Source organism: Globicephala melas, chromosome 20, assembly GCF_963455315.2.
Source record: "Globicephala melas chromosome 20, mGloMel1.2, whole genome shotgun sequence".
In the NCBI taxonomy this organism is placed as follows: domain Eukaryota; kingdom Metazoa; phylum Chordata; class Mammalia; order Artiodactyla; family Delphinidae; genus Globicephala; species Globicephala melas.
This window is the reverse complement of record NC_083333.1, coordinates 7362999-7383977: the sequence shown is the minus strand read 5'-3', so window position 1 is coordinate 7383977 and position 20979 is coordinate 7362999. Positions and strand designations below refer to the sequence as shown.

General features: G+C 53.8%; 1 protein-coding gene across 4 annotated transcripts; it reads left to right on the top strand.

Moving 5' to 3' along the window:
- Positions 1-306: 306 nt before the first annotated feature.
- Positions 307-19437, top strand: INPP5K (inositol polyphosphate-5-phosphatase K). 4 transcript variants are annotated; one of them, XM_030861865.3, is made up of 12 exons: positions 307-642; positions 2319-2551; positions 2883-2991; positions 6139-6255; positions 6606-6781; positions 7335-7446; positions 8151-8260; positions 16090-16276; positions 17145-17282; positions 17554-17637; positions 17807-17911; positions 18103-19437. In XM_030861865.3, exons 2-12 carry the CDS (start codon positions 2319-2321, stop codon positions 18160-18162), a joined length of 1431 nt encoding a protein of 476 aa, XP_030717725.1. In that variant the 5' UTR covers positions 307-642; the 3' UTR covers positions 18163-19437. The 4 variants fall into 4 exon arrangements, with proteins under 4 accessions (XP_030717725.1, XP_060147197.1, XP_030717726.1 ...); XM_030861866.3 differs by having other exon boundaries at positions 311-642; positions 2444-2551; XM_060291214.2 differs by lacking the exon at positions 18103-19437 and having other exon boundaries at positions 308-642; positions 2444-2551; positions 17719-17857.
- The last annotated feature ends 1542 nt before the right edge of the window (positions 19438-20979 follow it).

Here is a 20979-nt window from a genome sequence, read left to right as displayed (position 1 = left end):
CCTGTAGTTGGGAAAGAGACTGGATTACAGGCCGGACAGTGGGTGGCTGCGCCGCCTCCCCTCGCCTTCTGCCCCTCGGGACGTTGGGAACCTGGAGGGAGACGACGCCGAAGGCCGAGACCTCACGTTCTGTGCTAGTGAAACGCGACGCGCCGGGGCGGGGCGAGGCGGCGGCTTCCGCCGGAAGACGGCCCCTCCAGGCCGACCTCGCGCGAGGCACGCTGGGAGCCGCCTGGGCGGTGTCTGGGCCACGGCGCGCCCCGGCCCCTGGGCGGGGCAGTGTTGTATCGGGGTCTGGTGACACGAGGACACGCCTCTCTTACGTCCCCGTCCCCTAGGCCCCTTTCCCCTCAGCCTTTCACCGTTTCGCGCTCCTTGAAGAGTTCCGCCTCTTCCCCCCGAGCCCGCCACCCAGAGCCCTCCGTGCCCTCAGACCCCGCCTCTTACGGAAGCCGAAGCCGAGGGCCTAAATCCGGAAGAAAAACAATCGGGAGAGGGAGCTGGCCGGCGGCACCTGCTGCCAGAGGGGGGCAGATTGGGCCAGGACAGGCTGCGGCGGGGAGACGCGAGCCGGCCGGGCCACCGCGTGGGGACGATGGCGGCCATGAACCCACAGACCGAGCTGAGAGTCAGGACGCTCAGGTGAGGAAGGCGACTGCGGGCAGGCCGGCCTGCTCGGGGCGGGATCACTGCCTCCGACCCAATCGGGGCTGCGGGTCTGGGGCAGAACCAGACTGGGAGAGAAAGGGCCAGACCTACAGGGCTGCTTCTGGTTCTGAGGCCTCCCACATTCTCCCAGGCCAGTATCGAGAGGGCTGTGTTGGGTCGAACCCCGCGCCCCCTCCAAACTCAGGCCACCAAGTTCTTGCCCACTTAGACGCCCCAAGCAGGTGGCCCAGTTGGGTTCTGGAGGAGGCAGCAGTGTTGGGCTGTTAGAAGTTAAAAACAACGAAGCACTCTCCCCTTAGCTCTAGAGTAGAAACCTTGTTCTTACTTTGGATCAGCACATACATCATGGGGTCTGCCTGACCCCGTTGTGACCTCCTGAAACCCAAAATCAGATTTAGATAAGATCCTTTAGTGAAGTGATAATAGCCTGGTCTCATGCTTGTTCTTTAACGAGGAACAACGCTAATCACCAACTTAGTGCCGGTCACAATGCAAGGATTTGCTGCTAATCGTGGGACCTAAAAGTGGGAACAAGAAATCCCGGCTTTGGCTCTCCATCCACTTAGAGCAGGTCCCTGGGAAAACAAGGAGCCTTAGAGTAAAAGAGCTGCCTCTTAATCCTCCGTTGGACAGCAGGGGGAGACCGTAAGCAAACGAAGCACGGAACCTCTGGCTGAGTGCCTGGGAAGGTGGTTATTGTATTGTTTTGTTGATGTTCATATGGAGGGGCAGGAAGTTGCTTTAAGCTGGCCAAGAATTTCTTCAATTTGTGCTCTTTAGAACATGGACCTCTAAGAACAGGGTCTGGTGGAGAAAAGATGTTTAAGGACATCCTAACCTTTCCTTCCGCCCTCTGCCCCCATTCTGCATCTTCCACTGTTACAGGTCCTGCTCCTTACGGTGTGCCTAGGACTCACCTGAGGCTTGGTGGTTCTTCTTGGTCTCTGCAGGGTTTGTAGCCCCTGCCTGTTCTGTACTCAGCACAATCTGGGGGCTTCCTGGGAGCATTACTGTAACTATTCAAATGAAGAGATTTGCAAGTCTGTCCATCCCCTGAGCTGCTGATTAGATCTGTTGTTTCCCTAGGGTTTATGTGAAGCTGAGGTGGATGTTATCTAACTGATGACTTTTCCCAAAAGAGGGTAGAGTCTTGAGAGAGATGTTGAGAAACCTGTTATTTAGAATCTTCTTAGGCTCTTCTGAAATGCTTGGCAGAATTGGTTGTGCTCCAGAGATGAGTGAGGAAGGAAATGTGGTGCTGTTATCTCTGTTATTTTTGAAATTCCCGTCTTGCAGTACTAAGGCCTCTCACAAGGTGAAAACTGAACCTCCAGAATCTTTCTGGTGGTTGTAGGATCCCATGGATTGAAGAGTGGGGGCGGAAAGTTGCTTACTGAGCCATAGATGAAGGGCTGGTGGAATTAATAAATTCCTGACGGTCCACCCCATCCACACCCCTTCCCTTGCCTGACTCCGAAACCTTCAGCCCCACTTTGGCAGCTCTCCTAGTGTCAGCAGCACCAGTGCTGCCAGGTGTAGGGAACTGTACGCCTGCACGGAGGAGCCAATCCAGGGTGGGAATTTCCTGCTTTGGGGACAGAGGTGAAGATGAAGGGCTTGTAGTTCAGTGGCCCTATTCCCTCCACCAGATGCAGAAACACACGTTTCCCATTCAGACTACAGCGGATTGTGGTGCAGCCGTTAGCAGGCGCAGCCCCCTGTCTGTTACCTGGATGAGGGCTCATCCTCCTTCCTCCATGGCTTCCCTTCTCAGCATACATGTCGTGACATGGAACGTGGCCTCTGCAGCACCCCCTCCAGACCTCAGTGATCTGCTTCAGCTGAACAACCTGAACCTGAATCTGGACGTGTATGTCATTGGGTAGGTGTCTGCAGGGCCCGTCACGCATCCCTATATCTGAGATCAGGTAAGCCTGACCAGTCCCAAGTTGTCCCTGTGGGGAACCGCTGTAACCTGTACGCCCTCACTCTGGAGTCTGAAGGCCAGGAGCTTTCAGCCTGCATCAGGGCCAGGCAGTGTCTGTTGTCCTGGATCAGCAATGGCAAGGGGTTGGCAGTCAACAGCCAGGGGAGGGAGAGACCATGGTCATGAGAGCCCAAGGCTGGAAAGTCGGCTGAGGGCAGTGCTAAATGTCTGCGGCATAGGCAGCGCCCTCCGGGCCAGGGGGAAGCCTCTGACCTGGGATGGGCAGTTTGCAGGAAATGAACTGTGGGATCATGAGCCTCCTTTCTGACACTGCCTTTGAAGACCCATGGAGCAGTTTCTTCATGGATGTGCTTTCCCCTCTGAGCTTCGTCAAGGTAACTTACAAGTTCATGGGCCATTGGGAAATGTGTCTCACCTCGTATCACTAATCCCTAGTCCTTTGGTCTCCCACTCCAGCTTTCATGCTGTTTCCCTTTTATTTAAAGGCCCAAACCTCAGTTGCACGTGGCTCCCTGGGGCTCCTGCCTGCCTTGTGTGTTCAGAGGTAGCTGGAGCTGAGCTGGAACCCCAGGGGCTAGTTTAAGACCTTGATATTTTTCAGGTTAGGAGAATTCCTTGGGGAGGTGCAGCAGGGCTTAGTAACACCTCAGTGCCTACCCCACCCCCTGCCTCCAATCTCTACTCTCAGGCCCAGCCTGAAATCTCAGAGCATAATACCTGCCACCATCTATCGAGTGCTTACTTGGTGTTAAGCATTATAAGCAAACTCTTTATATGCGTTATTTAAAAATCTTAACTCTTTTGAAATATGGGTATTATACAGGTAAAACCAAGACTCAGAGGTTTCACAGGATATCTGGGGTTCAGATCCAGATCTTTCAAACTTAATAACCCATGTTCTTGGCTTCTGCACTTTATTGCTGTACTGATGATCTCTAAGGCTGACAGGTATCCCACGACTCGCCTGCTGGTATCAGAGGGTATCCTCTGATCATAAGGGATATGCACCTCAAATTCTCAGGGGCGAAGAGGTTAGGAGAGGGGACACAGGTGTGGAGGGAAAAGGTTCTCAGTCTGTAGGGCCAGTATTCTTTGGGGAATCTTTAGACCATAGGAGCATCTACAGGAAGGCTCTAGATTGCTGGATCTCACCCTTCTGCCCTACACAGCCAAGGGATGAAACACACTCCCACTCAAAATACCTCCAAGAAGCAATGCTTCCTGGAAATACCAGAATTCCTTTCTTCCCTTCCCTGGGTGACTGGATTTCTTCAGAATTAATTCTGTTACCCTAGTTTGCCTAAGGGTGCTGAAGCAAGAGCTGTGAGTCCTCCCGAGGAGGGCAGAGCCAGGAGGACGGCAGACAAGGTTTTGGTCCTGCTGCTGAGGCTAAAAAATGCCAGCCCCCAAGCCCTTGGCTCCCTCCACATCACACTCGGGCCTCTTGCTGCAGACTTGGAGCTGGACCTTCTCGGAGGGCAGAACCGCTTCTCTCTCACCACCCACTCCCTTTCCAAGACTGGCGGCCTCCTTGTACCTTGGCTAACTGGCAAGGGATTGGCAGGATGGAATTGAGCCAAGGAAGTGAGCTCATCTTGCGGCATGGACACAGCTCATTCTATCCATGCGGCCTCCCAAGGTTGGGAGAGCAGCCTGAGGGCCTGGCACCCAAAGCAAATGACCTTTCTTCCCCAGGCCGAGAGTGGAGGTGAAGGGCGAGCCCTGCCTGCAGCCTATTCCTTAGCCAGAAGTTGCCAGCCACGGGTTGAGAAGCCTGGGGCTGACCCCCTTGGCCGGCTCCTAGGCTCCCAGCCACCTCCCTCTAGTCCCTTCCTTAGCTCCTCCTACTTCATTTCCTCCACTGGAACTTCCCCTCGAGCCTCCTGCCTTTCCCCACAGCCCCACCCCCCCCTCCATCCTCCCTGCACCACGCCCCCTTCCCTGCGGCTTCTCAAAGCGAGCTGGTGCCTTTGTGGTAGAGCCCATCGCCCCAACCCACTCTATGGGTTCAGATTCAGCTTGAAACTCTTCCTGAATCTTTATCAGCTCCCTGGGAGTCAGTCCCTCTTAGTCCAGCCCTTCGCCCACTTCCATTGTCATATTTGCATGCGAAGGGGAGAGACCGAGACCGGGGATGGAGAGTGAGGCAGGGGACACATCTGTAGCAACCTCTGCCGAACCCTAGTTTCTCACACCTCCCTTCCTCGGTCTTGGATTTTGGGTTCCCCCTGCTTTGACTCCTCCACCGTCCCAGAGCTCCTGGCCTGTGGGATCAAGTTTCATAATTCCTGGAAGGCCCCAGTACACACTCCCCACCCGGGGATTTCCTCCTTGGCCTCTGCACCTCATGCTCCGGAAATAGCTACTCGGGTGGTGGGTGTAGACAGCCTGCAGCTGAGAGAGAGGGTCACTGGCCCATTCCCACCCCACCTCCGCGGCCACAGAGAGCAGGGATTTTGGCAGTCCTGGTCCTTTGAATATCCAGGTAGTCCTACTGGTTCCTTAGTTTCCTTGAGCCTCGGTCCTTCGGTGCTGCCTTGAAGGGTTGGCTAGCAGATTAAATGAGCAAGGCAGTGTGTCAGTGGACGGTAGCTACTCTCCCCAATCTGTGAACACACGTCCTCTGTGCTCGCTCTCATCCCCTCTGCGTGGCCTTCGTACACACCAACTGCCCACAGTCTATATTATTTTTCAGTAGCATTTTCTTAATTTTTTTCCACTGAGCTATAATGTATACAGAAATTAAGTCTACAGTTTGATGGATTTTCTTTTTTTTTTTTTTGGCCACGCCACACAGCATGTGGAATCTTAGTTCCTTGACCAGGGTTGGAACCCGTGCCCCCTGCAGTGGAAGCTCAGAGTCTTAACCACTGGACCACCAGGGAAGTCCCCAGGTGGATTTTTATATGTATATGCAGAACATGTTACCACTGGTCAAATCAAGATACAGAACATTTTCAGCACCCTAGAAGGCTCTCTCATGCTTCTTCCCTGCGTTTACTTTCAAGAATCCCTAAACCAAAAAAATAATAGCTGCCAGTTAATCCAGCATCTTTGAGATAGAGTCCTGCTTTATTAATGAGAAGATAGGCTGAGACTTGCCCAGTATCAAATACTAAGAGCCCGAGCTGGGATTTGAACCCAGATCTGGCCCTTAGCCACTGTCCCATAGAGCAGCTTTGAAGTTCTTTGAGCCCCGGCGCACAGTACCCAATGGAAACTCAGGAGGACACTGAGGAGAAGAGCACCTGACCGTGCCTGGGCCAGGGCCGAGGAGTCGGTGACTTCCTGATGGCAGTGGGTCCCTGGCAGCCTTGTCTTCTCTGCCCTCCACCCCCAAGCCCAGGAGCAGAAACTGGAACTTGCTTAGCTTCCAGAATGCATCATTTGGTAGCTGAGACTCCATCTGCAGAGATCCCATAGACCCCTGGGGCAGGACATCCATGTGGATCAGGGCTCTCTAGAGCGCCCAGCACAGGGCCTGGAGGGACACAAATGACCATTGCCCCTCTGTCCTGCAGGTCTCCAGTGTCCGCATGCAGGGGCTTCTCTTACTGATCTTTGCCAAGTATCAGCATTTGCCCTTTATCCAGATCCTCTCTACTAAATCCACCCCCACTGGCCTCTTCGGGTACTGGGTAAGGACTGAGCTGTTGTGTGAGTCAAGAGCTGGGGGGCCGTATCACTGGGATGGGCAGGGCTGGGGGCTTTAGAGCTGGGCAAATGAAAAAGGGGGTGAAATGAATCTTGGCACTCTGTCCAGGCCAGTGCCCTGCATAGCCACCTTCCCGCCTCAGGGGGGCTTAGCATCCCTAGGATGGCAGGTGGATGAGCTGGGCTCTGTGGATGGAGAGGCCACTCTGGGAGCTGAGTGTCTGACTCTGGGAGATCCTACAGGAGGTGAGACCATCTGCCCTCAGGTCTAGGATGGGGAAAGAGAGGTGTATCCCCCCTAGAATGGCTTCCCACCCTTTTGCCCACCTACCAGGGGAACAAAGGGGGTGTCAAAATCTTCCTGAAGTTTTACGGCTACTATGTCAGCATCGTCAACTGCCACCTGCCCCCCCACGTGGCCAACAATGACCAGCGGCTGGAGCACTTTGACCGGATCCTGGAGATGCAGAATTTTGAGGCACAGGATGTCCCCAACATCCTGGACCACGAGTGAGCATGCCGTTGTGAACTGCAGCCCCTGCCCTCTCCCCCAGGCCAGCCCAGGCAAGCACGCTCTGCCCAGTCACTGCTCCCCAGCCGGAGGCAGTCCGCCCCATCTCCCACCCTCTCCCAGCCTCTTTCCTGACACCCCATCTGCTCTCCTATGCAGCTTTGCCTCCCTGAGGTCTGGAACACCTTCCCTTTCCCTGGCCCCTCTGCCCTGCCTGGAAACTCTGGGCACTTCCGAACATCCCAGGTGAAGAACCTCGTGGTTCCTGAGGTCCCCGGAAGGGCTGGTTCTCAGCCTTGCCTGGTGCCCAGTTGAGGAGGGAGGGCTAGAGCCTGCTCCATATTTGCCGCGTGCCCCTTGGGGCTCATCTCTTCGGCTTAAATGGTGGCGGGGTGGGGGCCGTGAGAACAGTCCCGTTGGGCCCTGCTCTTGTCTTCACCTGATCTTCTCACCCACCTCTCGAGCTTTCTGCTCTCCCGCACCCCTGTGGTCCTGGCCTTTTCTGACCTCGTCACAAACCTTCAGGCCGCCTGCTTTCCTTTCTTTCTGAAGCCTCATTCTCTGGTTTGGAGACATGAACTTTCGGATTGAGGACTTTGGGTTGCACTTTGTTCGGGAATCCATAAAAAATCGGTGCTACGGTGACCTGTGGGAGAAGGATCAGGTATCTGATGAGGGGAGGGCCGCGAAGGGTGGTCTGAGCCCGTGGTGGGTGGAGGTCAACATGAGATGTGGGGAGGTTCTCTAGTGCCTGTTCTGCTTTCCCAGGCCGCCCGAGTCCCTGTTCCCAGGCAGGGTGGGGTCTAATAGGGCTTCACCTCTGCGGGTAGGGCAGCCAGTCCTGTCCGGCCGCCCCGGTCTCCAGCTGGAGAAGCGAGGACGCAGGGTGTGCATGAGATTAGGGAGCGAGAAGGGCTTCGGCCTGCTGTGGCCCTGCACCATCGCCAGCCCTCTTGTGTCCCTGTTGTCTTTCCCACCCCCAGCCTGGCTTGCCTCCTAGAGGATGAGATACCACCCCTTTGGGGTACCCTGGCTACCCCAGCCTCCCCTCTGACACACGTCTGCTGGTGGCTGCCAGGGAGATGGAATTTAGAGCCTGGTCCCTGTAGTCCAAGAACTGGGAAAGGGCAGGCAGCTGCCTCCCCTGGGACCGTGGGGTAATGTTTGCAAAAGGATCCAGCTGATCTCCCGGGGGTGAGGGCGCCGGGGGCTGGGGTGCCGAGGCTGCCGCTGGGGCAGTGAGGAGGTGGAGTGGCCGGGTTTGACTCTTGCCCCACTGCGATGGCATGTGCCAGCCCTTGACTGGAGCGTGGTGCCAGGCTGTTGGGGCAGGACTGCTGGGAGATGGGACTGTGCCTTTCCCTCCAGCTCAGCATTGCCAAGAGACACGACCCGCTGCTCCGGGAGTTCCAGGAGGGCCCCCTGCTCTTCCCGCCCACCTACAAGTTTGATAAGAACTCCAGCAACTATGACACCAGGTGAGGGGGCTCCACCAGGAGAGGATCAGCCTGTCGCAGATCTGGGCCTGGGAAGTCAGATCGTGCTGGCCCTAGTGGCAGTGGGAGCTGCCTCCGAATAGAAGTGTCGGGGAAGCAGGAATAGATCCAGCCATCACCTCTCAGGAGTGGCACCACCCGCCCCCCTCGTGAGATGCTGACCGTGGGAGCTGACCCAGATTGTCCGCAGAGAGAGCAGGAAGGGGAGACTAGGAATAGGGGTTGGGGTCAGGGCAGGTAGAGCCAAAGGGGAGGGAAGACAGTTGATTGCTGACTTGAGGGGACTGTACTTCAGCATTCTGGGAACCCCTGCCCCAGAATGTTGTCCCTGTTGTCCCCGCTCCCCAGGACTTTCTGATCCTACCCAGACAGGGGGCAGAAAGCTTGGCTCAGCCAATTACTGGTATTACATAGCCCTGCCCCAGCTGTGAGTGGGTCGGGTACTATTTAGGAAGGTGAAGTAGTAGTTGTCAGGGGAGCAGTTAATGGGGAACGATGTAGAGATAGTGCATCTGGTAGTTAGAAGCACAGCTCTGCCCTTCATCAACTGTATGACCTTGGACACGGTATTTAAGTCTCAATTTTGTCATCTATAAAACGGGGATGATAACAATACCTATTTCATGAGACTGAAGATTAAATGAGACCTTGCATGTGCCCAGACCAGTGCCTGGCACCCGGTAAGCACTGTGATAACTGCTGTTGTTATTTTTATTTTATTTTATCATTTATTTTTTTATAAATTTATTTATTATTTATCTTTGGCTGTGTTGGGTCTTCGTTGCTGCAAGCGGGCTTTCTCTAGTTGCGGCGAGCGGGGGGCTACTCTTTGTTGCGGTGCATGGGCTTCTCATTGTGGTGGCATCTCTTGTTGCGGAGCACGGGCTCTAGGCGCTCGGGCTCAGTAGTTGTGGCACGTGGGCTCAGTAGCTGTGGCTCGTGGGCTCTAGAGCATAGGCTCAGTAGTTGTGGCGCACGGGCTTAGTTGCTCCGCAGTATGTGGGATCTTCCCGGACCAGGGCTCGAACCCATGTGCCCTGCATTGGCAGGCGTATTCTTAACCACTGTGCCACCAGGGAAGTCCCTATTGTTATTTTTAGATTCGTGTCTTTAGGTGGCAGTTTTACTGAAAACTTTTCTCAGAAGCTGAGAAAGGACTAAGTGACCACCAAAACCTTAGGCTTAGGCAGAGGGGCAAAAGTAGCTCTGGCAAGAGGTCCCTGGCCCAATTTAGGGCAAGGATCCTCATCTCTTTGAAGAAAAAGAACCCCCTACATGTTATGAGGCTCTTTGTTTCAGCTGGAGCAGCTCCTTCACGTATTCCCCTAGCAACACTGTCTTATGAGGGAGGTAGGAGGCGCCTCCAGGGCGGCGCAGGCCTCTGGGATTTAGCAGGTGAGTAGGTATGTCCACAGCCAGCCTGGGGTGAGAGGAAGAGCTGCTGGCCCAGTGCTGGAAGCCGTGTGGCAGAGCCACGATGTCCCCACCAAGCAAGGGGGAGAGCATGAGCCATTTCAGGTGTATGGAGCAAGACAGAGTCGGGTCACAGCCAGGGCAGTGCACACAAGAAGAGGGCACGAACGCTGGAAACAGGGTCCAGCCTGAGCTACAGTATAAGCCAGAAAGAAGGGAGGAGGTCAGGCTCCAGCTGGCCTGCTGGCCGGGTCCACAGCCGACAGTCTCCCCAGCCATCCATTGGAAATGAAGGTCCAATGGAGTCACTGTGGAAATTGTCAGGCCTCAGTGGGACAGGCTGGGGCCTTGGGGGCTGGGACCCTCTACCAGTTGACTTCAAAACCTCACTTGCCAGCAGGAAGAGAGCTGCTGACAGACCGTATGGCCAGGTGTCCCTGTGCCCACACCCCTGGTTATGGGAGGGAAATCAGCAGGAGACTGGAAGTTACTGAGATGGCCTAGAGAGGCTCAGAGATGTTCAAGGTCTTACCCAGGTGGCTCAGCTAGCGATGGCGGAGCTGGGGCTCAGACCCAATTCTCTGGACTGTGTTGCCCACGATGCCTTCCTCTAGCCCACAGTGCCTCTGGGTTCACAGCCAGTCTTGCCAGCAGCAGCAGAAAGGAGGGCAGGATTGGGATAGCAAAGCCTTGCTAAGGAGAAGGCAGATATTATTTCCACATAATAGGTATAATCCACATTGTGACTGACATTATTGAGTGCTGACCATGGGCCAGGCATTGTGCAGAGTGCTTTGCTCGCATCACTTCACTTCATTCATACTGTATCTTCATTAGGGAGGCTCCATTGATACTGACTTTTTACATATAAGGAAACTGTGTCTCAGAAGATCTAAGTAAGGTAGTAACAGAGTAAGTGACGGAGCAGGAATTTGAACTGGAGTCTGTGTGAATCCAGTTCCCCTTGCCTGGAGCCCAGGAAATGAAGGAATGTCTGGAGAGGAACAGGGGGCCTTATGGGGGGACATCGTAACTGAAATACTCCCATCTGGGAGCTCCTGCGGTGGGCAGGGCCGAGCCCCACATAGTGAACAGAAACATTCCTGTCTGATCAGTCTGTTATTCATCCTGAAAGCCCAGTTCAGACATCATCTGAACCATCTGAAAAGCCTTTCCTGACCCTTGCCCATTTCACTGAGAGTTCTCTCCTGCCCTTATGCTGCCTGCAAGCCTTGCACACACCATGCTTTCAGTGTTGCTTTTAAGACACAGTGTGCCTTTCTTGCTGTGCTATGAATGCCCAGTGCACAGAGACTGGATCTGATTTATGACCGTCCCTGGTGTGTAGCGTAGTGCCTGGCATATGTTTAAACTGGGAGCCTGAGAGGACAAAAGGAAAAGATAAGGTATTTAAGGAGCAGAGGGACCCACCCAGAGTGAGAGAGCCAAATAAACACTCTCAAGTCCAGGAGTTGGCCCATAGAAGGTTCCAGAACTCTGTGTGGAAGTGCCGAAGGAGGGTAAAGCAAATGGTAAGGAGGCGGGCAGCTGAAGCCAGGAGGAGTCAATGAGAGTTATTGTCAGGGAGGCAGAAAGGAGCGCAGGCATTCTGATCAGTCAGCAGCGCTGCTGAGAGGCATCTCGAGTGGAGTTGACCCGCTGCACAGAGGGACTGAGCTGCATGCAGGGCATGGTACGGAGCTCTGCCCAGCCTCGGCAGCGTCCCGGAGCCAAGATGTAATGAGAAACGAGGTCAGCTCCATTACACGGGAGGGTGAAAGGGCTGAGGGCAGGAAATCCTATTAAAGTCAGGGATTGCAGTGGTTCTGTTACAGTCGACAGGAACCCAGTCCACCTCTCTGCTAGGCAGTGAGCAGAGGATGTTATGATCAATCTATTCAAGGCTCGAGTCCAGAGTTCAGCGAGACACTTAGAAGCCATCTATAGGGAGCCGAAAGGAAAAGTGCTCTCAGACCCAAAAATGGAACACATCACTACTTTTGGGTTAGTACACTGGCTCAAGTTTTCTAGGCTCTTAAGCCAGGAGAATCCTGCAGAGCTATTTGGTTTTAATTTTTAGAAAGTAAAGACATACTACAGGCATACCTGAGAGAGATTGCGGGTTTGGTTCCAGACCACCGCAGTAAGGCGAATATCACAATAAAGAGAGTCACACAAATGTTTTGGTTTCCTGATACATAAAAAAGTTATGTTTGAAAAAAAAAAAGTTATGTTTACACTATACTGTAGTCTGTTGAGTGTGCAATAGCATTATATCTAAAAAAAATGTACATACCTTAATTTAAAAATACTTTATTGGTAAAAAAATGCTAACCATCATCTTAGCCTTCAGCAAGTCGTCATTTTTTTTGCAATAGTAACATCAAGGATCACAGATCACTGTAACAATTACAACAATAATGAAAAAGCTTGAAATATTGTAAGAACTACCAAAATGTGACTCAGAGACATGAAGGGAACAAATGCTGTTTGAAAAATTGTGCTAATGGTCTTGCTCGATGCAGTGTTGCCACAAACGTTCAATTTGTAAAAATCACAATATCGGCGCAGTACAAGAAAAGCGAAACACAAGGAAACGAGGTGTGCCTGTAATCTCCAGATATAATTCTTGTACTCAGTCACGACCATTCAGCCAAAAAAAGCATTAGTGATGGGACTTCCCTGGTGGCGCAGTGGTTAAGTATCAGCCTGCCAATGCAGGGGACACAGGTTCAAGCCCTGGTCCAGGAAGATGCCACGTGCCACGGAGCAACTAAATCTGTGCGCCACAACTACTGAGCCTGTGCTCTAGAGCCCGCGAGCCACAACTACTGAAGCCCGCACGCCTATGCCTACAGCCCATGCTCCGCAACGAAGAGTAGCCCCTGCTCACAGCAATGAAGGCCCAACATGACCAAAAATAAAATAAATAAGTAAATAAATTTATTAAAAAATAAAAGCATTAGTGAGACCCGGCTCTGGTGACACACAGTGGGAATCGGCCACCACTGGCAAGCTGGAGGAGACGGGTGCAGTGGAAGGAGCACTGACTCTCTAGTCAGCAACGTGGGCAGGCACCCAGCTCCCACCTGCATAGGGTGACCTCGCTCAACTTCAGTGTCCTGGAGAAGAAGGAGAATGTGACCCGTGGCATTCTTCCAGTGTTGGAAGGATTGGAACAGTCTGATGCACAGAAGGACCCCGTGTTTAGTTATTATTAGGAATGGAGAACTGGGGGAAATGTATAATATTTAGTTGGTACATATTTATTTTGCTTATTTGTTCCTCTTGTGTGTTAAACGAGCTCGTCAACGACTTTGACAATCCCATTTAGCAGATCCCCAGTTGCCTGGCGTATAATAAGGGCTCAGTAAAGCTCACTGAAAGAATGAACAATACAGGTGCGCAGTGATGAGTGTGGACCAGTCCATGGAAAAGGAGGAAAGGGAGACAGGCTGAAGTCCCAAGGAGGAAGCAGAGCCAAGCTGAGGTACTGAGGGGGAAGGAGAGTCAGGCTGTGGTCAGGACTTGGGGAGGATCCTGACGGGACAGCAAGTATGGGCTCTTGACCATAATAGGGAAGTGGAGGCGGGGAGGATGCTTTGAAAGGGAGAGTGGTACATTCATGTGGTTCATTACCAAGTTTTAAGAATTGCTAGGCACTGAATGTCCAAGATTGGTTTGGAGATTGAGTGTCTGTTGTCTCTGGGATGGGAATACCACATTCCGATTATCCCCTGAACACTTCTCAGAAGAGTGAAGGATTCAAACAACCCAGGAGCCCCGAGCAGAGGTGGTTTAGCCAGTTCCCACTTCTTGACCACTCCCTCGACAATGTTTCTTTGAAGTAAGCACTGTTAGCACCCCATCTTAAGAGTGGAAGAAACTGAGGTTTGGAGTGATGAAGTCACTTGCCCAAGGGCAGAGCTTTTTTTTAAACTAAGTTACTGGTTTGTTGTAAAAGGATATAACTCAGAAGCAGGCAGATGGAAGAGATGTATAGGACAAGGTTTGGGGAAGGGGAAGGAGCTTCCGTGCCCTCTCCAAAGGCACCACTCCCCAGATTCACTAACCTGGAACCGCATAGCTCTTAATTAACAGGGGCAAAACCTTCCCCCAACTGGTCTCTGATACTAGAGTCAGTTCACCACCGAGGCACCATTCTGCCTCTATTGCTGGAAAACCATATTGCTATTGAAGTGATGGAAGTATACCAGAAAGATTTGTTTAAAATAGTAAGTGAATAAAGCAGAAGACAAAAATAGAATTTCAAACTGATTATAAGCATATGAAACTGTATATGTTAAGATTAGGTGGGCAGGGCTTCCCTGGTGGCGCAGTGGTTAAGAATCCGCCTGCCAGTGCAGGGGACATGGGTTCGAGCCCTGGTCCACGAAGATCCCACATGCTGTGGAGCAACTAAGCCCGTGTGCCACAACTACTGAGCCTGTGCTCTAGAGCCCGTGAGCCACAACTACTGAAGCCCACGTGCCTAGAGCCTGTGCTCCGCAACAAGAGAAGCCACCGCAATGAGAAGCCCGCGCACCGCGACAAAGAGTAGCCCCCGCTCGCCGCAACTAGAGAAAGCCCACGCACAGCAACGAAGACCCAATGCAGCCAAAAATAAATAAAAATAAAATAAATTATTTTAAAAAATGATTAAGTGGACATTTTTGGGGATAAATGGGCATTTTTTTAAAATACATTTTTCACTTTTTTAAACCATTTTATTTCTTTCTTAAGATTTAATTTTATTTATTTTTGGCTGCATTGGGTCTTTGTTGCTGCGTGCAGGCTTTCTCTGGTTGCGGCGAGTGGGGGCCACTCTTCGTCGCGGTGCGCAGGCTTCTCATTGGGGTGGCTTCTCTTGTTGCGGAGCACAGGCTCTAGGCATGCGGGCTTCAGTAGTTGTGGCTCGCGGGCTCTAGAGCACAGGCTCAGTAGTTGTGGCACACGGGCTTAGCTGCTCCGCGGCATGTGGGATCTTCGTGGACCAGGGATCGAACCCGTGTCCCCTGCATTGGCAGGAGGATTCTTATCCACTGCGCCACCAGGGAAGTCCCTAGGTGGACATTTTTGAGGAAAGAGAATGAGCTTGGGTTTGTTTTTTTTAATTCTTTGGGTTTCACGAGCACTTCTTGAGTACCTACTGCATGACAGGCTCTGTGCTAATGCTGAGGATACACAGGAGATGCCAAGAGTCCGTCCTTACCTTCCAAGCTCACACGCTAACTGACAGGCTGACTGGGAAACAGTGAACTACAATATACTGTAATAGGAGATGTACTTATGTAGAATGCTTTGGAAGCAGAGAGGTCAGTGACAGCTTTATGACAAAAACAGCACTGGAACTGGGCCTCTCCCTGTGACAAAGGGAGTTATAGATAGCAAAAGCTGTAAGAGTAGAGGCCCAGAGGCTCTAGAGATTCACCATGGGGAGGTGGGTCTGGGGCAGAGGAGGGAGATAAGGTAGCACAAGGGGTGTCAGGCTCCTGTGCACCTTGAAAGCCACATTCGGAGACTTGAGCTTTATTTTGGAAGCAGTGAAGACTCCTTAAAGGTTTTAAAGCAGCGAATCATCTGACCAGGCTATATGGTCTCTCTTATGCCCGTCAGGGAAGCTGGTGAGTAAAGAACGGGTGGGAGGTCTTGACTCTTGAGAACAAAGCATCACAATAGCCAGTATATGCAGAGTTTATGTTGTACGAAGCATGGTGCTAAACATTTTTTGTGTTTCATCTCATTTAATCATCTCAGCAACCCTATGACATAACTGCTATTATCTCCTTTCTACAGATGAGGAAGCTGAGGCCTAAGAGGGGTTGGCCTGGTGATTAAGGGCACATGCTCTGTGGTCATGCTGCCTGGCCTTGAGTCCTGGCTCTACCACTCAGTGGCTGTGTGACTTTGGGAAAGTTACTTCCCCTCCAAGACTCATTGTCTCCACTTGTGAAGAGTGAAATAAATAGTTCTGGTTGCCGGCATGTAGTGAGCGTTCCCTAAATGCTTCCCTTTCCTTCCCTAAGGTCGCGTCTTTAGTATGGGGGAGGCCAAATTCCAGCTCAGGTCTGTCTCACTCCAAATTCCAAACCTCAGCTTCTTTGATGTTCTGCTGCTTTTGTTCAAGAACTAAGAAAGGCTTAAACGGGATGTTTCTGAGTCACGATTTGATTGTGACCCTCTAGTCTACTGAGGGTCCTTGGCTAAGTCTGACAAAGGCCAGCATACTTTTGGTTCCATTGGACACCCTGCTGCCATGCTGGTCTCCAGCTCTGGCCCAGGGTGATCTCGTGACTGCTGACAGGCCCTGGTGTTAGGGCATCCAGCAAGCTCGTGGGTCCCTTCCTGCTCACCTGCCACCCCTTCTCTCCCCATTCTTCCTCTCCTCCCACCCCCAGTGAGAAAAAGCGCAAGCCCGCGTGGACCGACCGCATCCTGTGGAGGCTGAAGCGGCAGCCCCAGGCCGCCATCCACACCCCGACGCTGTCAGCCCCCCACTTCACCCTGTTTCTGAGGAGCTACGTCAGCCACATGCTGTACAGCGTCAGTGACCATAAGCCTGTCACCAGCACCTTTGACTTGGAGGTAAATTTCTGGGCTGCCCAGCACTCGGCAGAGGAGCAGCCATGCTGGGCCACATCCCCAGACCCTCCCGCCCTGGGCTCTCATGTCAGCAGATGCCCCAGGGGAGACCTGTGGGAGGACATGATTGCCTTTCCTCCCGGGTCAGGTATCCCAGCTCTTCTTAGGAGCTGTTGATGGCTCTGTCCGTCAAAAATGTGTTCAAACCCTTTGTCAGTAGGTTTCCATTTCCTCTTAGTACTGTCCCCTGGGGCTCCTGAGTTCCATTATGCTTATTACCTACCATGTGAAATAGGACTTGCTTTCATTTGTCCTACACCTATTGGGCTCAGGTTGCAAAGGGAGCCCCCTCCATCCTTGTATCTTGCCATCTCATGACTAAGGCAGTGTTCACCTCCTTTGAGCTGCTGGCTGCCCTCTTACTGTTTGTCTGTCTTTATACCACAGTGTCCCTTCACATGCCTATAGCTGTTCTCACCAGAGGCCCCCAAATTGGATTTGGGCCTTTGGGTCAGGAACCGTGAAGGGCCTGCGAGCAACTCCTTGGCTTCTTTCTTCAACCCGCCAGCGGCGCTCCTGATCTCCCCCACCCCGACATTGCTCAGCACTTGGCTCTCTGCTTGATTACCCAGCTGGCCCCCAGTCTCGTCCTCCTGGCAGGGCCAGCCATCCCCGATCAGCCTTTGGCCCTTCTTTCCAGCTGGCCAGCCAAGGTCTGATACTCTAAGGGCAGCCTAGTAGAGTTCACCTGTGGGTGCCCCTCCATCCCTCCCCACTGACCCTGACCGTTGCAAGGGCACAGTAAGGACATTCGTCTCAGGGAAGGGAATGATGCTGTGGGACTTCAACCCCTTCCCGCCCCTGTGTGTAGCTGAAGCCATTGGTATCTGCCCCACTGATCACCCTGCTGCCCGAGAGCCCGTGCACCGCGGAGAGCGACATGCTGATCAGCTACTCCCTGACCGCAGACTTCCTCAGCAGCCCCTGGGACTGGATTGGCCTGTACAAGGTGACGTGGCAGGCGGGCAGGGAGCCCATCAGTCGCACCCCCCCACCGGTTTATCTATTCTGAGTGCTCATGGGAGTTGGGCACAGAGACTGCAGAGCTACCCTCATCCACCCCAAGGGTCCTTGCCCATCGAGGGGCTAGCAGTGAAGGGGAAGAGGCAGGTGGTATGATGGCCAGCCTTAGAAATGAGACCATCCTCTCCGTAGGACTTGACATGGGTCCCGTGTCCTCTCAGACCACTGACCACCTGCCTGATCCCCCCCTCCCACAGGTGGGGCTGCGCCACATTAATGACTACGTGTCGTATGTCTGGGTCAGGGACAACCAGGTCTCCTTCAGCGACGGGCTGAACCAGGTACCTGCCCCCTTTCCTGAGATAGGTATTCCACATCTCCAGCAGGGGGGCTTGTCTGACCTCTCCCCTGTCTTCTGAAAGGAACAGAGAGCTGGATACCTAGTCGCTGAGAGCTGAATGGGGCCTGGGGCCATGGAGCTGATCCACTTCCGTCTGTCCTTCCCTCCAGGTGTACATCGACATTAGTGACATCCGAGAGACTGAGGATCAGTTTCTCCTTTTTTACTATAGCAACAACCTACATTCTGTGGTGGGGATAAGCACACCCTTCAAGGTAATGGATGCTGGTGGGTAAGAGGAAGGGTAGCCCAGAAGACTTGAGCCCATCACCGGTTCCCTGAGGTCACGGGCTGAGGAGCCGACCCCTACCATGGAGCCGAAGCCTTTGGGGGACGGGGGAGACAGAAGGCACGGAGTGCAGCCTGCCCTCGCCCCTTCCGCTCACTGCTTGTTTTACCCCTGCAGATCCAGCCTCGCTCCTTCTTGGCGGAGGGCCCCCTGGATGAAGCCCAACCACAGATCTGAGCCGGGATAGAGTGAATCCAGGGCGGAGGCTGGAGCTGGCAGCCAGCTCTGCCTACCACTGCCAGGAGTGCTGGGGGCCCAGCCCAGCCCCCTGAGGAGGCAGCGGTATCCTCCACCTCCCAGGGGGACCTCTAGCCACACTCCTTTGCTCTCTCCAGTCCAGATCTCTGGAATCGGCCCCTTAAATACAGGTTTTTGTTGCTGAGGTGTGAGTGAAACCAGCTAGTTTGTCAACAGTGAAGATCTACACAGTCCACTGGATGTGGGAAGGACCCTCCGGCTCGCGTCTCGTTTCTTGATTTCCCCCCCACACACTTCCAGTCCCGCCCCAGCAGGCCTGCCAGGCACATGCCCCATCTGGCACAGGCCTGCATTCTTTGTCACGCCACCCTGGGCCTTAGGCTGCCTGGGAGGGGGAGATGCTCCCATTTGTACAGGCTGCAGAGACTGGTTGGCCCACATAGCACTGGGTTCCAGGAGTCTTGGCATCTCATCGCCTGTCCCCCTGAGGGGTGGGCAGAGGATCTGGGATCCCTGCTTTCAGCAGAAGCAGGTGACTAAGTAGGCAGGATGGAGGAGCCCTCCGCCCAGGCTCTTCTGTAGGGGTTGTGGGCAGGCTGATGTGTGTCCTTCTGCCAGCAGCACACCCCACCCCCACCCCCACCGCCTGCCCAAGGAGTCCAACTCAGGAAGTCCCAGGGTCTGAGCAGAAGATTGGACCCAGGTTCGCTTCTGCTAGTGGGTCAGGCTCCATGCCCCCAACCTGCCCTCTTGTGAAGGGCTGGAAGGTGGTAGAGGACCTACGGCCACAGACTTTTCCAGGGTCGTCCTTGCCCCATCCAGGTCATCTTCCCCTACCCTCGCCTGCCATCACAGGCCAGAAACCTGCCCTTTGTCTAGACCACTCTGGGACCTAGAAGTGGGGGCAGGCGGAGAGGAGAGTCAGAATCAAGATGTTCTGGAGAATCTGGCCCAGGGGTCTTCAGAGAGCATTCTCCAGATGCTGTGTGGACACGGCCCAGCCCCACTCCCACCATTTGCCTCCAGCCGCCGTTGACGCTACATCCTGTTTCCAAGGAGAAGACACCTCAGGGAGCCTGCTCTGTGACTATTAATGCCCAACCTATGACCTGAGACTGGGGGACACTCCAGTTGCTCTGCATTCCTACTTCACCCTGGGGGCCATCAGGAACTATCCCTCTGGCTTCTAGCAGGCCATGGCCATCTGTGTTCTGCGGCTATTGCATTGGGGGATAATTAGAAACATGGCTTTTACACTTGTGACTCCTTCATGATAATGGTGGGAACGGGCACACGTTCCTGGGCCCTTGCTAGACTCCAGGACGAGGGCCCTGTTATCCAGACTAGACTATGTCTGAGGATGACAGATGTTGCCCAGATGGGAATGGCATGAGGTTCTGGGATGGCGGCCCTCTTAGTCCCTGGTCCAGGTGGGGCATGTCTCTTATGCTGTTGGGCACTTCGTTTACTCTGCTGCTGAGCAGGTAGAATGGATTTCTTGGGGCTGAAGTCTCAGAAAATGTGCAAACTCTGCTCTCACCGATTCATCCCTCCTCACCCGGCACTCCCTCACACCTTAGTCTTGAGCCTTGCTCCTGGGTTAAGCTCTCCAAAAATGTCACCATCTCTTCTCTCCGCCCCACCTCTCCCCCAGATTCCTGTACCCCGAGGTCCCCACGATAACTTCTATCCCTGCCCCCAACACACACATACCCGAGGGACTCTGAACCCTTGAACTTGCCACCTGTTTCCTTCTCACGCACAACCATCGTGGGTGCTGCTACAGAGCACCCTTCATCTGTAGACGGGGAAACCAAAGCCCAGAGGAGTGGCATGATCCCTCCGGACTTAGCCAGGGAGCTGTGGTGTCAGGCAAGACCAGAAACACAGGAGTGGGGTCAAGCCCTGCGTTCGAATGACAGCTCCACCTCCACCTGCTCTAGGAGTCTCAGTTTCTGTAAAATACAGTGTTCCGGTTCACGAGATTATTGTGAAAGAACAATTACAAATCAAAAACAGGGCTTCCCTGGTGGCGCAGTGGTTGAGAGTCAGCCTGCCGATGCAGGGGACACGGGTTCGTGCCCCGGTCCGGGAAGATCCCACATGCCGCGGAGCGGCTGGACCCGTGAGCCATGGCCGCTGAGCCTGCACATCCAGAGCCTGTGCTCCGCAAGGGGAGAGGCCACAGCAGTGAGAGGCCCACGTACCGCAGAAAAAAAAAAACAATAGTCTATCTAGCTCTTCATTCTGATTGATGTAGCCCTGGGGCTGGACCTCAGGGCTCCTGACTCCAGGGGTCCCCGTTTCTCCTGTTTCTGGATCATGCTTGTCTTCTAGGTGCCCACCTCTCCCCTTTGCCCTTAAGTCTTCACACACCCCTACCCCTGCCTCCTGTTAGCAGGGAGGGGTGAGTCCAGCAATGATTGAGAGGCGGGAAGGGGAAGGGGGGGATGCTCTCCCTCCTCTTGGCCCCAGTCAGGATATGGCCGCTCTGGGCCCAGCCCTGACCCGCTGGGTGGAAACAGGAAATATGTGAGACTTGGTGTGCGCTGGGTCTCTGTGCCTGGCTCCACGGCTGATAAGGGCCATTGTGTGGCCGCCGGGGATGATCCTGCCCTGGATAGATGTGCTTCCCAGAGGAAGGAAGGAAGGAAGCTTTGCTGGCCTTTCCTGGGCGGGGGAAGCTGAGGGGAGGGAAGGAAGGGTGCCCAGGGAAAGTGCCTGCCCGAGGGGCCGGCGGCGCAGGCCCACTGGACTCCACCCCTCCCCTGCCAGCATCTTCCTCTGGAAAGATCG

Coding starts and splice junctions, on each gene's coding strand:
- INPP5K (XM_030861865.3), top strand. CDS start 2,319: ATGCAGAAACACACGTTTCCCATTCAGACTACAGCGGATTGTGGTGCA. Junction 2,552..2,882: donor CTGGACGTGTATGTCATTGG/GTAGGTGTCTGC, acceptor TGGGATGGGCAG/TTTGCAGGAAATGAACTGTG. Junction 17,283..17,553: donor ACTGGATTGGCCTGTACAAG/GTGACGTGGCAG, acceptor CCCCTCCCACAG/GTGGGGCTGCGCCACATTAA.